We start from the raw sequence: 16,495 nt of genomic DNA, 5'->3' as shown, positions 1-16,495 counted from the left end.
ACAATAACTGTAGTTTTGTGGTAAGAGCACTCCAGTGGCATTAATGGTGGAAAACATCTTCTGTATTCACTACATTTCCTTTTCCTGTTTTATGGCTGGAGCATAGAAAACATAAAAGCAGTGCTTAGAAGTAGAAAATACCAAGTAGTATAGATTAAGAAGTCTCTTCAAACACAAGAAAGAGACATTAATTCATGATTTTGCTTTTGACTAACCTTTATACAGGCAGAAACATGGTCTTTAGTGGAACAAGTACAAATTTATATAATATTAAAAAAAATTATCAGAGACTTTTATGATACAAAGAGAGAATTATTCATGGTTATACATATTAACAGAGTATTCCCTAGATTCCTGGGATTCTTGGAGAAGTAAGGGGGCAGCTCAGCAGAATTGCCACCCTGGACTTCCAGAGGGCAGACTTTGACCTGTTTAGAAGCCTGGGTGACTGAATTCCTTGGGAGGCAGTCCTGAAGGGCAAGAGTCCAGGAAGGCTAGACATTCTTCAAGAAGGAAATCTTAAAGGCATAGAAGCAAGCTGTCCTCATGTGCTGAACAGAGAGCTTTGTCCGGAATTCAGGAAAAAAAGGAGTTTATGGCCTTTGGAAGAAGGGGCAGGCAACTCAGGAGGACTACAAGGATGTAGTGAGGAAGAAAATTAGAAGGCCAAAGCCCAGCTAGAATTTAATCCAGCTACTGCAGTAAAAGAGAATGAAAAATATTTCTATGAATACATTAGCAAAAAACAAGGGCTAAGGAGAATCTCCATCCTTTACTGGATGTAGGGGTAAACAGAGTCACAAAGGATAAGGATGAGGTATTTAATGTTTTCTTTGCCTCAGTCTTTAATAGTAAGACCAGGTTTTCTCTGGGTACGCAGCCCCCTGAGGTGGAAGACAGGGACAAGCAGCAGAATGAAGCTCCTGTAATCCAAGGGAAAATGGTTAGTGACCTGCTGCATCACCAGATAGAATCCACCAAAGCGTACTGAGGGAGCTGGCAGAAGTGCTCACTAAGCCACTTTCAATCGTGCATCAGCAGTCCTGGGTAACTGCTGAGGTCCCAGTTGAGTGGAAGCTAGCGAATGTAATACCCATGTACAGAAGGGCTAGAAGGAGGATCTGGGGAACTACAGGGCTGTCAGTCTGACCTCTGTGCTGGGGAAGGTTATGGAGCAGATCATCTCGAGTGCCATCAAGTGGCACATACAGGACACCCAGGCAAGTAGGCCTAGTCAGCATGGGTTTATGAAAGCCAGGTCCTTCTTGACCAACCTGATCTCCTTCTATGACAAGGTGGCCTGCTTAGTGGAGGAGGGAAAGGCTGTGGATGTTGTCTATGTAGACTTTGGTAAAGCCTTTGGCACCATTTCCCACAGCATTCCTCTGGAGAAACTGGCTGCTTGTGGCTTGGATGAGTGTACAGTTTGCTGGGTAAGACTGGCTGGATGGCTGAGCCCAAAGAGTGGTGGTGAGTGGAGTTAAATCCAGTTGGTGGTCAGTCATAGGTGGTGTTCCCCAGGGCTCAGTGCTGGGACCAGTTCCCTTTAATATATTTATCAACAATCTGGATGGGGAGGTCAAGTGCACCCTCAGTAACTTTGCAGATGACACCAATCTGGGTAAAAGTGTTGATCTGCTGGAGGATAGGAAGGCTCTACATAGAGATTTGGACAGGCTGGATCAATAGCCTGAGGGCAACCGTATGATATTCAATACAGCTCAGTACAAGGTCCTGCACTTGAGTCACAACAATGCCATCCAACAGTACAGGCTTGGGGAAGAGTGGCTGGAAATCTGCTCAGAGGAAAAGGACCTTGGTCAAGAGCCGCCTGAATATGAGCCAGCTTGTGTCCCGGTAGCCAAGAAGGCCCCCTGTGCTCAGAACTGGTAACACCTCACCTTGAATACTGTGTTTAGTTTTTGGGCCTGTCACTACAAGGAAGACATTGAGGTGCTGGAGTGGGTCCAGAGTAGGATAACAAAGCTGGGGAAGAGCCTGGAGCACAAGTCTTACAAGGAGCAGCTGAGGGAACTGGGGTTGTTTAGCCTGGAGAAACAGATGCACTGGAGAGACCTTATCACTCTCTACAACTACCTGAAAGGAGGTTGTCACAGGGTGGGTATCTGTCTCTTCTTCTATGTAACAAGTGATAGGACAAGAGGAAATGTATGTAGGTAGTATATTAGGAAACATTTCTTCACCAGAAGGGTTGTCAAGCACTGGCACAGGCTGCCCAGGGAAGTGGTTGTGGCATCATCCCTGGAGGTATTAAAAAGCTGTGTAGTGGTTAGGGACAGGGTTTAGTGGTAGACTTGGCAGTGCTAGGCTAACTGTTCTTCATGATCTCAAAGATTTTTCCCATCTGAATGATTCTATGATTCTATAACTCTGCACTTCTCAGGTCACACCTGGAGTACTGTGTCCAGTTCTGGTTACCACAGTTCAGGAAAGACACAGACAGTCTGGAAGGGGTCCACAGGAGGGCCATGAAGATGATAAGGCTCATTAGAGTATTCTAATACTTAACAGGTATGTACAAAGAGGACAGAGGCTCTCTATTCACAAGGAGCCACATGGAGTAGATAAAGGGCAATGGATACATGTCATGCACCTGGAGAGGTTTCATCTTGATATAAGAAATAAATTCTTTCCCAGGAATGTTGTAAAGTCATCATCATTGGAGGTTTTCAAAATGCAATAATCTCATCTAGGCCCCTTTCCCATTGAAGGTTGGACCCTATGATTGTTCAAAGTCCCTTCTAACCAGGGTTGTTCTACAATTCTATAAAAGCAGTGCCTCAGAGTGGATTTTGCATGTTAACTCCAGCACATATTCTGAAATCCATCTTGAAATTTCGCATTCAGAGACATTAAAATCCCAAAGAATGTTGATCCCTATTCTCCTTCATTCTCCTCCCACCAGTTCTTGCTGAAGTTATGAGGAAGATATCCTTTGTCATTAATTAAGGTTATGTCAAAGCCATATTTTAACTAGTAACCTTTTCTGTGAAGATATTGCCTGATTTGAAACATATTTTAAAAATTCTAAGTATTAAATAGTTATAAGTAATCCATAAAGACTGGGTTTGGCTGGAAAGAGAAAAGTGTCATTTCCTTTTGGGTGACAGCTACTGAAACATGACTGTTAAGTTTATCTTAATATGGTTAGTTGTCATCTTCTTCAGCATAAGAGTGTAGCCAAAGTAAGCAAAAGACCTCACCTTTAAAACGAAAGCCCACTATTCATCACTATCACTGTAAAGGCTGCTGCAATGTGATTATTACAGTAATTCTAAGGTGCTTGGATCATTTGATCTAGTTTTCTAGTATATGGCTATCAGATGACCTGACAGTGCATTGGGAAGCTCTTGCTCCAACCGCATTTCATTAATTTTCAGGCTTTAGAGTACTGTTCATAATTTAACTTTGTTCTCAGTTTAGTTCCTTTTATACGTTCTTCAAATTCTTCATCCATTTTCTTATTCTGATCTTCACTGAAAAGATTCTTCCAGACACTTACACCACCTTCAAAGAGGCAAAGAAACTCTTTAAAACCAAGAAATTGTATTAATTTTTATTCTATAGACCTGTCATTCTTGTCCCATTGTACACTAAATGGAGTTATCAGTTTTTTCAATATAAAGCTTCACTCGTTTTTGCACCAGTATAATTTCATGATGTCAGTGGAGCTACAGATCTGTGAAATTGCCATAATGCAAAAGTGCGTTCTTCTCTTCAGATGACCCTGTCCAAAAAAAGCAGCCTAAAATCCTGTCTCCCTGCAACTCTCTACTCCAGTCAGTTATGACTGACAAGATGGAAGATCATGAAGGCTTGATTAAGAATCGTGTGGCAGGAGGCAGAGTTGGAGTTTTGCTCTCTTGGCAGCTTGAGCTTTTATTCAGTGACTTCTTTAATGTAAAATGAAGAAATAGATTCTGATAGCTATACTGGTCCTCTCATGTCAGTGTCTCCCAAACCACATCGTAAAAGTAGTTCTCTTTTGTTTCCCCTTCTCTGTATACGTGATTCTTGAATGCTTGGGTCACTTCTTAACTGTGAGTGTGAACAGAGGCTTGGTTTTGGCCCTTTCAGGAGATCCTACACTCTTCTAAAAAGTGTTATCATGCCACTTAGACTGAGTTTCACTCTGTTTTGCCTGTTCAGGTCAGCCTCTAATGGCTGAAAAACTAGTGGTCTTGGAACAGAGATGGAGAGGAGTTCAGACACATGACAGAAAGTTCCTCCTTCCTGACAGTCAGTTTTGGGCCTCTAAAAGCTACCTGCTGCCAGAATCTTGCTGGGCCTCTTCCTCAGTAGTGTTCCTTTACTAGTCTTCTCAAGCATAACAGCGATAACCTGTTTGATACTAATCTGTAATGCTAATATGTGTGCAAAAAAGAAGCAAATGATGAGTGGCCCAAGTTCTTGTGAGTGTGACATTTCTGCCTCTGGACCTCTTGGAGCTTCCTACCTTTGTGAAAGAAAACATCACCATGTTTCTTTTGGGTCTTCAGCGAGTTCTTCTTCATTGACTGGAAGCTGCTCCTCTCTACCACACTCTGAAGCTCTTTTTCAGTCAGGCAAACCCCAAAGAAAGAAACTATGTTTTTAAAGCCCAGGACTGGATTCTGAAAAGAGGAATGTAACATACTACATGACATTAGAACAAATTACGCTGCTTTCTGAGTTGTTTGCATTTCCCTGCATCTCTCTACTGGCTACATTTATAGAGTATCTGTAGAATTCAGTAGGACTGGAGTAGTACATAGTGTTTCCCTCCTCCTTAGTTATTTCAGAGGAGATGCGAGCTGTCATCCTATAGATCACAAAAGTTTGTGTGTGATTTACAGTTGAGCAAAATCCACACTGTTAAATATGTAAAGCTCCCCCCCAAAAAAAAAAAAAAATTGCTAAGGATTTTGATTTACAGTGATTCAGGAAAAAGAAAATAAGAATCATTTTAACAAACAAAATTTTTTAAAGACTTTCAAGTTTGAATTTCATCTTTCTTTCCCTTAAAGCAATAATCTACCTATCTCATACAGCAGTTTGAATATACTACATGAACATAATGGTTAGTTGGTTTAGGACCACTCTTTGAAGCAAAATGTATTTGTACCTATTGGTAACCTCACCTCTTTTAGCTCTTCATAAGTTACCGTCATAACATTTTCATCAGCAGCATATTTGTTCCATTTGTAATGGTACTCAAAGTAACATCCCCAGGGCACTAAGTAAAATCAAAATTTCCTAAGATGAAACATAAATGAAAATTCGACAAGCTCTTTATTAAATAAACCAATTTTTACTCTTTAAGTTGGTCAATCAGCCATGGTCATTATTAATAATGTCTATGCCAGAATTTACACCCTTCTGTGGGAATGATGGGGTTTTGCTCCAGGCTGTTCTGACACATGTACAGGTCTTGGTAAACTTCTTAGTATTTTAATACAAGTGTGAGTTCACTAAAGAGTTATGACCATCTTGTAGACTCCTTTAATCCAGTTTAAAACCTTGTTTAACTTCTGCTTCATGTGACAGAAACAGGGCATGTGATGTGCCAGACTGAAGAATGCATGCAATTTTAAACAAGTGGGATTATTTTCTTTCTTATTTAATGCAAAAACTTAAAACAAATAATTCCTCTGGTCCAGCTTGGCAAGGTGTTTAGATGTCTGTGGGTGCACAAGGTGATGGATGTTGGAGAGGAGGGGTAAAGGTGATCCAAGATAGAGATAAGGAGGGACTGCTTCTTCCGAAAAAAAATATCAACTTGTGCAAGTTGAAGCAGTTTGTGAAAGTGAAGTTTTGATAAGGATTTATCTGCAGGCATAAGACAGGCACTGTAAACTTCAGTTCAAATGTCTGTCTTTAATCTGCTTTTGCACTGTAAACCCAAAATCCTAATGAAGTTGATTTACAAAGTACAGGGTTACAAAGTCAAAACATTGAATAATTGACACAGCCAGAATAATATACTGTACTTTTTTTTTGTCGTGAAAACTATGAAGAAATCATCCCAGGTCTCGTAAGAGGAAAGATGAGACATACCATTGGAAAAATAGCAAAAAGATGTAGTTACATCTTTTGGGTTGCAGATCAGCAACAATATCTAGAATAAAATAAAGTATTTGATTTGTAGAGAAAAACATAACAGACTGTAATATGAAGAAAACAGTAATTTACAATTTATAAATTTATAATTGCAATTTCTAATATCTCCTATCCTACCTGCAAAAGTAGCAATTTCATTCTAAATTCAGAAAGTGAAGAATTTTACTTTGCTTCAGTACCCTGTGAAGATGATTGCATATAATTATTAAAATATCTTTTACAGATTAACCAAATGAATTATGCAAAATCTATGCATGTTTTTTTTTTATACATACGTCATTCAACATTTAGGTAGTGGGGAAAATTCACAAAAATACAAATTCTTGACACGCTGAAACCTTCACTTGTGAGAACACCAAAAGATGCATCCCATAAAAAAAAGTGTCAAAATACATTTTACTGCTTTGTTCCACCATCTCGCTTGTGAAAACTGACACAAAGGTGTCAATAAGGATGAACTGAGATTACGTGAGATGAATGGCAGAAATTAAACCAGGCTAAACACTTAAGAACAAGAGTGATTTTACAGAAAAATACTAAATTGTCTTCAAAAAGAATCTGTTGGAGTGTTTGCTTTCAAGATTTTAAAATCAGTACTCACCTTGGCTTTATTTCTGAAGATAGAACTGGGAAGATTTTTAGGAAGGAGATGAGCAACCGTAACTCTTTGAAAGGGCAATCTGTTCGTCCGCTTTAAGAATTGGAAGGAAGAAAGTAGACCATTCAGTACAAGTATTAGTTTCATCAGCCTATGATAAAATATTGTCTTCTTCAACTTATCAAGAAACTGGTTGATAGAAGTACTTATTTTTTGTGAGTGGTATCCTGGGATCTTAGTAGACTGCTCTGAGTAGCTCTAACTTTCAATAATGCCTGAGAATAGGTGCTTGGAAAAAGATTAACCATTGCTAATTCTCTTCAGCGATAATTAATATAACGTGTTCTGTTAGACAAGGGATCAAATTGAAAGGTAAGATTAAAGCTCTAACTGGTGGTATGTGAAAGCTGAAGGATCTCAAGGACAGAGAGAAGGGGTAAGGAAGATTAATTAGTAAGACAAAAGCCACTATTTCAGTACTTGAAATTTCATTAAACTCTTCTCAAATACTAAAGAAGCCACATCACTGAATTTCTGCATTTGTTGTGTATCGAATGAGTATGTACTCCTATAAAGCCCTCTGAAGTATCCACTTATCACTCAACATACGGCAATGCAGATGAAATTCATCCTGACCAGATGCCACATACTGAGAAGTGGGAGAGTTCTCATCAAATTGGACTATTTCACACAGCATATATTCAGTATTTGAAGCACAACATTTTGACAACTTACACATGTATTCTGTGCCCACATCGTATTTCCCAGTATCTCCCATTTCAAGGTAGGGGAATTATTGCATTTTTTTGTAATGCATGCTGCTTTCTTTATTCTGCGCTTTCTTTTAAATATGGCTACCAGATCATTTAAGACTTGACCCAGCCAGTTTGTGCCTGAAAGGGGAAAAATACAGAATTGTTTGTAAAACCTTTAGAATAAACAGAAACGGATTTTCCAGGAAAGCCAAGAAATAGATTGTACTACCAGGTGAGTTGCTTGGTCTCCTGTCATGTGATAGAATCACATTTGACTATCTGAACAACCGCCTGTCAGGTTCTTACCTTTATTATTTGTAAGAGCAGATTTCTCCAACTCAAATGGCTCAGTACATTGTAGATTAACTTGTGTATTGTAAATTAACTTGTATGTTGTAAATCAGCTGATACCAGAGAAGGACCACGTATGATTCAAATAGGAAAACATGCAATAACGGTATACATTTTTTTTGGTGACAAATATAATGGGATTTGGAGTGGCTAACCTGTACCTCTACCTAGTATAGGATATGTTTTCTGGCATGATGCATAGGATTATTTTGGGATGAGTGGTGGGTCACTGAACTTGAATGCAGGAGCAGAACTAGATCTGAAAATCGTTCTGTATGTGTTCATTTTATTTACCAATTAATAAAAATTCTCTAAAGTGACATTTCCTATACACATTTGCTATTTTTTTATTCAAAACATCTTTAATTTATTATTTCCTGACTTCTAGACACTAGGTTCCTACATCTTTTCACTACAGTCTCAATAACTGCATTCTGTTGCATAACATTTCTTCCAAAAAAAAAAAAACTTTACAATCCTGTCAACTGTGACTGGAAGACAGAGTGAACCCAATTGGTGGAGAAGAGAAACAGCTACATTAAAATGGGTATGAGAAAATCTAATTCAAACCAGTAGCTCTGCTATGGGCCGATACAGGGTGCTTTCAGGAAAAAGGAGCAAAGATGTACAGTAAACTTGCAACCCTAGCAAAGATCTCCTCTTGATTTTCCAATAGCCAAAGATCAGTGTGATCACTTCAAACGTTAAAAAAAGTCAGATATTCTTGACCTCTATAAAACTAAAACAAACAAACAAACAAGCAAAACTAAGGAATATACAGCACAGCATGTGAAGGTACCAAAATCTTCATTTTGTGTAAAAACATAAAGCTATTAACATTATAAATATAAATGTTAGAGCTCCTGCAATATCAGGAGATCTAGTTACCTCTGGTATGAGAACTGTATTTTAATTCTCTTTAATTTGTGCATTTAACTTGGTAACTATAAAAGTTAAAGATAACAAAAGCTTTTACATGCTATAGAAAAACAAATCATTTGAACAATTCCATATATAAAATCTTCATAACTAATTTTGTTGTATTTTTTGAGAACAAAATTAGTTCTGCAATATTTTGTTTCTAAATGATATTATCTAGTATAATATATACTATTATATACCATATAATATATATTTATATATTTAGTACAAACCTACTTATTTGTCATTGCATAACTTTATTTATGAAGAAAGCAAACTATATTCACCAGATTTAGGGTATCTTGCCAAAATATCATCCCTTCTGGCTTCAAGGAAGTCCATGGCTCTGAATACTTCAGGACTGCAAAAAGTAGCAAGGTAGAGAAGCCCCTTGTAAGAAAAAAGCAGTTTGTCACTATCCACTGTGTTAGCAGCCACCATTGCTTCATTTATGATATCGGAAAATGTTTTCCTGGACTTCTCCATTCTTCAATCTTTGTCACGCACACAGGCTTCCTCACAGTGTGAAGTACTATGCAGAAAAAGAGACAGACCTTTTAATAGGGGGTTGATTGTTTGCTTTTTTGACCCTTCGAGCAATAATTTACTACTCTTTCTGAAGCTATAAAGAAATACGCAACTGCAGTCAAAGACCTTAGCTCATTTGAACTGTTTGAAATTAACAGAAGTTGAACATAAACAAGATAAAACAAGAAAATGCGATTGCATTCTAGCTTATAGGCCTTAACTAACTTCAAAATATGCCAAAAAAAAAAAAAATCTGTAATTACAGCACAGAGTTTAGAAGCAAGTTATTTCAAGATACAGCATTGTGAACTGCAGGCTGGGGTTTAAATGGCACAACCACATTCCTTATGGGAATTGTGCTCTTTCCAGCACTCAGTCTGCTGGGATTTCTTTTTTTTTTTTGTTATACCACTGATCATTCTCAGCAAAATGGGATCAAATGTATTGGTACTGGGAGAAAAACTGTTCGTTGTGCAGGAGGAGCAGGAGGACCAGCAGTTGCATACCTGTATACTTTTGCCATTTACTCACCCAGATAGATTCATGCCTGGTACCTGAGGTGTGCTGCAGTGCTCACAGGATGACCTAGCTCTACATCTTGACATCAGTTTTGTTCAGCCCATAGAAATCTTTTGCTTTTCTCTTCATGTCCTCTTTTCTGGAAAACTCTGTCAATATACAAAGACCACCTGAAAAAGTGGACATCATACAGCTCTTCCTCAGTCCATTTGTTGAATGAGATCTGTGCCAAAGCACAGCCAGTTGGCACTACCTGCATCCCTGCTTTGATGTTATCTAAAAATTGCTATACCATAAAATAGCACCTTTACTGATTTTTGAAGTGTAACCAGCAACATTAGCAAAACAAAGAAGCAGCCAGCCTTAATGTTTTTCCTTTACCTTCCCTTTGTATTAAATTGTTATGGACTGAAGCTAAGAAAATGTGTTTAATTGATATTTTTACTTGTGAGAAAAAAAAAAAGGGGGGGGGTTGGACAGTAAACATTCCCTAAGGAAGGAAAAAAAGGGGAAAATGGTATGTGAATTATTGATGTATTTCATGCAGTAGCACAGTGTTGGAATAGGATTTCCATAATAGAAAGACAGCTCATTTCAGTCCTACACTTTACTCATTGCAGAATAATCCAAAGAAACTTTGATAGAGAAAATCCAGATTTCCAGTGTATTTTTGCCAGAGAGGGCAGTCAGGCCAATTATTCCTTGGACGATGTTTTATCCTTAGGAACAAAAAAAAAACCAAACCCCAAAAAACAAAACAAACAAAACAAACAAAAAAAAGTATTAGTGGAGAAAAACCAATTAGAAAACGTAAGTCATGAGGAGGGATTTTGAGAGGAGTTAAATTTCTTGGTTTAGTAATTTGAACCTTTGATACAGCCATCTGTCACTACACCTGAGCCAGGAGATGGGAGGAGTGTACCTTGCACCATACATGTTACACAAGAAGACCCTCGGATCTGCCAAATACTGAACCAGGAGACTGATGGAAAACATCAGCTGATTTAAAGTTTCTAAGAAGCAGCTTTAAAAACATGGAGATTAAAAACAGATTAAAGTATTTGGTAATCTCCAGATTAATGGTATTTATTGTTCAGTGCCTCTGAAAGTTTCTGACTTACCATACTTATCAGACCTTGTCTTTCCTGACTGTGGAGATTTGCAGAAAGAGGCTTGTGGCCTTTAATGTGTTAGCAACAGAACACTGTCAGCTGGCAGTTGCCTAGTGAATTGATCTGCTTATGCAGATCCATTCCCTGTTAAGTGAAACAACAAAGCAATACCCTCAAAACTTTTGATCTTGGGTGGTAAATGAGAAGAGGTGGTGTTTTGTAAGTATTCCTATGGGTTGTATTAGTCTCAGTAAAACTCTGGAGAAGGCTTTCATAAATTAGTCCTCCAAAATGACCTAATAAGGTTCAAGATGGATCCATTAAGATTGATCCATTCATGAAGGTACTGTAAGATCCTCCTGACCATCCATCTGCAAAAAAAAACCCACAAACTTCAGGAGGGGGACATTCCCTGGAATCCTATGAATGAGTCCACGAAAAGTACATCTTAAAGTAAAATTGACTCTATGTTGGAAATGTATATGGGACATTTTTTCCCTTTGCATAATTTAGCAGAAACTATACAGGTAAACCCAAACAATACCTTGCACAGATAATCCCAGACCCATCAAAGTAGCCATCAGCTTGCCAAAGGCCCAGAGGAGCACACGGAGACAAAGGCAGGCAGTCCTTCTAGTCTTGTTGCAGGAAAGCATCAGCCCCAGTGTCCTGATTTGAAGACAATCCGTTAAGATGAACAGTGCTGGAGCACCTTTTGATGATTGGCAAAACTGCTACCTGGGGGTATAGGCACATTAAAGGGGCAGGACTTATTATGTCAGGAGTACATGACAGGTGTGAGACAAAGGCCACAAAAATTATTTACCAGCCTGCATGACACTATTACTATTTACTTAAAAATAAACGAAATACTGAAACAGAGACGAAAAATAATCCTCAGTACAAGATCTGGGCTTGTTTTCTTGACGACTCTAAAAACCTGTTTGAGCTGGGATCCAATCTATTGTAACATTCTCTAGGATCCTCTTTCCTCTTTTGTTTTCCTCTTGAGTTGTAGAGTCTTATTCGTGATGGGCCCTTTCCCTGAACACATATATGGTCACAACAACAGATTAGAACATTATCCCTTGGATACAGAAACATACGCAGCTCTTGTTTTGTCGCTACTCAAAATTTCCCAAGTGTCTCTTCTAAACTTTTCCTCTTGCAGGTTTTTTTGGCCTCAGCTTTGCTGTCTCTTCAGATTTTCCACTCCCGTAATCCCCTCCTCTGGAATAAGGTAGGAAATAAGCAATTTTCCACAGCTTTCATCATCTCTATTAATGTATTGGCTAGTTGCCAAAGTACAGATGCAAAGGCTAACTGCCCTCTCCCTTGCGTTAATACTCCACTAGGTAATAAGAAAGAGTATGCCAGCAAATCAGAAAATTTCATGACACACAATGTTGGAGAAATAATCTTCTTACACAAAACTGAAGACGTCAGCTGTATGTCAACAGACTCCTCAAACCTCAAATCACCAAAACATTTATTTCCTTTCATGTTTATCTGATCTTTCCCAACCGTATGAGTGAAATTAATTTTAAAAGTTGGAAGCCTCTGATGAGAACTTTGTTACCAAATAAACGTGCAAATGGAGGAGTCAGGCCAGTGACCTCAAGTCACCTGTTGCCTTACTGTGTGTCTATATGACCTGATATTACAAGAGGAAGTGAAAGAAATAGGAAGGAGGGAACAAAGAAGAATGTTACAAAACACTCACTGGTGTTATGGAGGACTTTTTGATTCTTGCTGATGCACTGAATGTCCTATGTCCTGCAAACCTGTCATTAGTCCCATTATGGTCTATGCCCCTCAAATAGTCAATGCTCTCAAGCCCGTAGTACAGAAGTAATTCTGTCGTGCAAGCAAAGTGTAACGTGGTGATACGAATGAGGCCAAATACTAAATGCAAATGTAAAATGTGCTAAATAAAGCTGATTAAAGATGTATCTTGAAACAGGTCATCCAGATGCACTAAAAATAATTAGTCCTGTCACATTCTTTGAGGAAAAAAAAAACACCACAATTTAAAGTACATGAATTTGAATGCGCCAGTCGAGATCATCAAAGCAAATGCAACTTTCTCAGCAGGGCATATGAGACATCAGTGGATATATTCCTAGAAGAGCTGGAAGTGTGTAGCTTTGGTCTTAAGCATAAAGTCAAACTAGTGCATTTCACAGGAAAAAGACAATTTAATTTATTGCCTGAAGATTGTATTTTAACTGTTTTTTCACTTAACTTATCAAAGACCTCTAATTGTATTCAAATACTGTAGCATCAGGACTGGAAAATCATGCAAAAAGAACCAAGTAAAAAAAATGAAACAGAGTGGTTTTCCCTGTTTTTTTTCTTTTTTTATATGTATTTCTCCATGGATTTTGTTGAGTCACAGTTATGACACTGTTAATTAATCTTCTAGAAAGTTTAAAGAAGAACTGCAGCTAATAGCCTGTGGGCTAATTCAGATGCTGACTAGCTGACTACCAGGCCAACGTGGGCAACAACAATAATGTCATGGTTTAAACCCAGCCAGTAACTTAGAATCGCACAGCTGCTCCATTACTCTCCCCCTCCCCTCCCTGGGCAGGATGGGGAGGAGAATCAAAAGAATATAAATCCCATGGGTTGAGATAAGGACAATCCAGTAACCAAAGTACAATATAATAATAATAACAACAACAATAATGGAAATAACAAGGGAAGAGAATATAAAACTAACAGGGAAAAGTTTAAAAAACAATAAACACAAGTGATGCACAATACAATTGCTCACCATTTACTGACCGATACCCAGCCCGACCCAAGTAACAATCACTCCCTTCTGGTGACACCCCCAGTTTGTATACATGTTTATACACAGTTTTATACATCACATGTTGTGGTGTGGTATGGTATTCCCCTTTGCCTAGTTCAGGTCAAGTGGTCTGTGTTTGCTGCCTTACGGCTTCTTGTGCCGCCTTTCCCTGGCAGAGCATAAGACTGAGAAGTCCTTGGTCAGGGTAAGCACTAACTTAGCAAAAACTAAAACACCGGTGCATTGACAGCGTTGTTCTCAGACCAAAGCCAAAATACAGCACTGCACCAGCTACTAGGAAGAAAATCAACTCTATCCCAACTGAAACCAGGATAAATAACAACCTATTTACTCTTGGCCTATGATCTACTGCTTTCTTTCACCTTCTGTTGTCCTCTGAGGGACTAGGCAAGCTTCCTGTGCTCCACATGGTGTGTTGAGGAGGAGGACAAGGGCTGTAGTGTGTACTGGTGGAAACAAAACTGGGACATGGGAGGAGGACATAGGGCTTTGTATCTGTACCCTCCTACACTTATAGGGTGTGGAGGTGAGGGTACAGGACAGATTAATTGACGTAAGAAAATAGAGAGGGAAACAATAATTTGAGCATATCTTCCCTAGAAAAGCACAGTTCACAACCATCTATAGGCAGTTTAGCCAGATTGAAGTTTAATGGTAGTTAGTGCAGGAACAAGAGTTAAAAGCTCAGACATCATTGTGTGATAAGTACTTTTCTGCTGCTTCAAGGTAAACTTAGAAGCATAGCTCTTTTTGGTAGCATCACCTCTAACAAACACTGAGAAACAGAGATGGTTCCATGCAGAGCTTCTCCAGATACCTGTGCTGCATTTCCTTGTCCTCTGAGTGCAGTGCTGGACCCAGGCTGGTTCCAGCATTTGTGCTGCACTGAGCTTTAGCAAACAGTTTTTCCTAGAAGAAGCACATGTAGACCTAAGTGCAGAGATACTTAACCACTTCCTCAGGGACCAAGATGATGCCAAACAGGCAATTCAAGCCCTGCAAGACACAGTCTAACAAAGTCACTGTATCAGTATTGGGCTTCTCAGAATGCCTTCTGGTAGCCATATAATAAGACTTCCTCAGTGTGAACACAAAAATCTAATAATTGCCTGTTTCATAGAATCATAGAATGGTTTGGGTTAGAACAGACCTTAAGATCATCTGGTTATAACCCCCCTGCCATGGGCAGGGACACCTCACACTAAACCATGTCACCCAAGGCTCTGTTCAACCTGTCCTTGAGCACTGCTCTGCCGCACACAGCATCTCACTGTTTACAAATGACAAAATTCCTGCATTGTATTTTCTTCCCAAGCAAACCTAGTGCTCATGAATAAGGAATTATTTTTGCAAAGGCATGTGCCAAAGTAGCTGACATTCCCCTGCAATGTCCAGGCAATCTGCATCAGTTATAACCAGAGGGTAAACCCTAGAGCTAAGCAGTGAGTCCACTCCCAGACCTCACCCAGCACGCAGGGAAAAGTTCAGCTAAACACCATCCATGCAATATGAGCTCTTCCCCATGCCTTGGACGCTACACCAGAAGATGCTTCCCTGAGCTTCAACCCCAATCTTATACTGAGCCCTGGCATCATGCCTGAAGAAGCCAGAGATATCCAATTCTCAGTGAAACTCACCCCAGACATGCCACAACTGTTAAGTGCAAGAAGAGCTGACCTTAAGGGAAAGACACCTTACTGCACACAGTCTCACTTAAATGAATGTAACATCTGTGAGAGTCAGATCACTGACCAAGCAGGAAAACACAGGTAGTGACAGCACCAGTTCCTTTCTGTGGAGTAATCTGTCCAGCCAGGGAATATTAGCATTTGACCTTCTAGCTGGTGGGATGGGAGTTTTTGTACAGGCTATTCTGGAAGTAGGATACTGCTTCTGCTCCACTCCTTAACAGCAGCAAAATCACACAGCAGCAGAATTCAGAGCACTGTTGGTGCTTTATCTTTTTTATGAAAATAAAAACCACTGCTCCTTTCATTGTTTTTCCCATACTCCTGGGAAATCAGTCCATGAAATATATTTCCACATGTGGCTTGAATAAGGCAAAACTTCTGTGCCTTTTTATTTTTAGGTGGATAATTCAACTTATTGAAGTATTTTTCTGCCAATAGTTACGGCTGTTCTATATCATAGTAACCCCATAGTTGCTGCCTTTGAAGAGTGAAAACAGGTAGTTAATGACAAAACTCCTAAATACCTGCAGCTTTTACCATCCTGATTTAAAGTTTTCTTAAACTGATGGTATTTTGTAAATGCACCAGGGATACCATTTAGGAACCGCTTCTGAAGCTCAGTCCTCCAGGCTGTACTTTGTCTCCCCCACTACCTCCAGCCAGAGATGGTGGAGTCTTTCATAATGGTAAAAATAGGACTAGTTCAATTTCAAATGTAACTCGCCATATGGCTTGAAACCTGGGTTTCCCATTTTTAATAGCAATTTTATAACATCTGTAACTGCAGACTTTATCAGAATTAATGGGATTTAAAAGTCAGTGCAACAAGACAACGAAAAGGCTCCTGCTAGTATAGAATGCCAAGTCAGTAAATTATTTTTCACTCCTGATTAGTTCCAGTGCTGTTCCCACACGTAGTCTCTATCTTGTGATCAGCAGCAGAAGCTGTTTGATAACTGGGATCCTTGAATCCCTACAGAAAGAAGTGAGGCCACTAAGCAGAGGCCACCAAGACTAGCTTTGCTGGATCACCCTATTGGATTGATGATGTTTAAGATTTAAGGTTATAAATTAACCTT

The 16,495-nt window shown here is 39.1% G+C and overlaps 1 protein-coding gene across 1 annotated transcript; it reads right to left on the bottom strand.

The window, feature by feature from the left end:
- Positions 1-3,074: 3,074 nt before the first annotated feature.
- On the bottom strand, positions 3,075-10,245 carry LOC133225877 (sulfotransferase 6B1-like). The gene is given in 8 exon segments (XM_061378801.1): positions 3,075-3,528; positions 4,478-4,634; positions 5,142-5,236; positions 5,986-6,118; positions 6,722-6,811; positions 7,473-7,564; positions 7,567-7,611; positions 9,033-10,245. Coding segments are annotated over 8 exon segments (942 nt in total). The 5' UTR covers positions 9,232-10,245; the 3' UTR covers positions 3,075-3,397.
- Between the last annotated feature and the right edge of the window lie 6,250 nt (positions 10,246-16,495).

The sequence above is a fragment of the Neopsephotus bourkii genome, unplaced genomic scaffold (genome assembly GCF_033783945.1).
Source record: "Neopsephotus bourkii isolate Nb327-2 ecotype Australia unplaced genomic scaffold, CSIRO-AGI_Nbou_v1 NB_1767, whole genome shotgun sequence".
Taxonomy (NCBI): domain Eukaryota; kingdom Metazoa; phylum Chordata; class Aves; order Psittaciformes; family Psittacidae; genus Neopsephotus; species Neopsephotus bourkii.
Note: the sequence above shows the minus strand (reverse complement) of the source record. Positions and strands in the feature narration are given on the sequence as shown.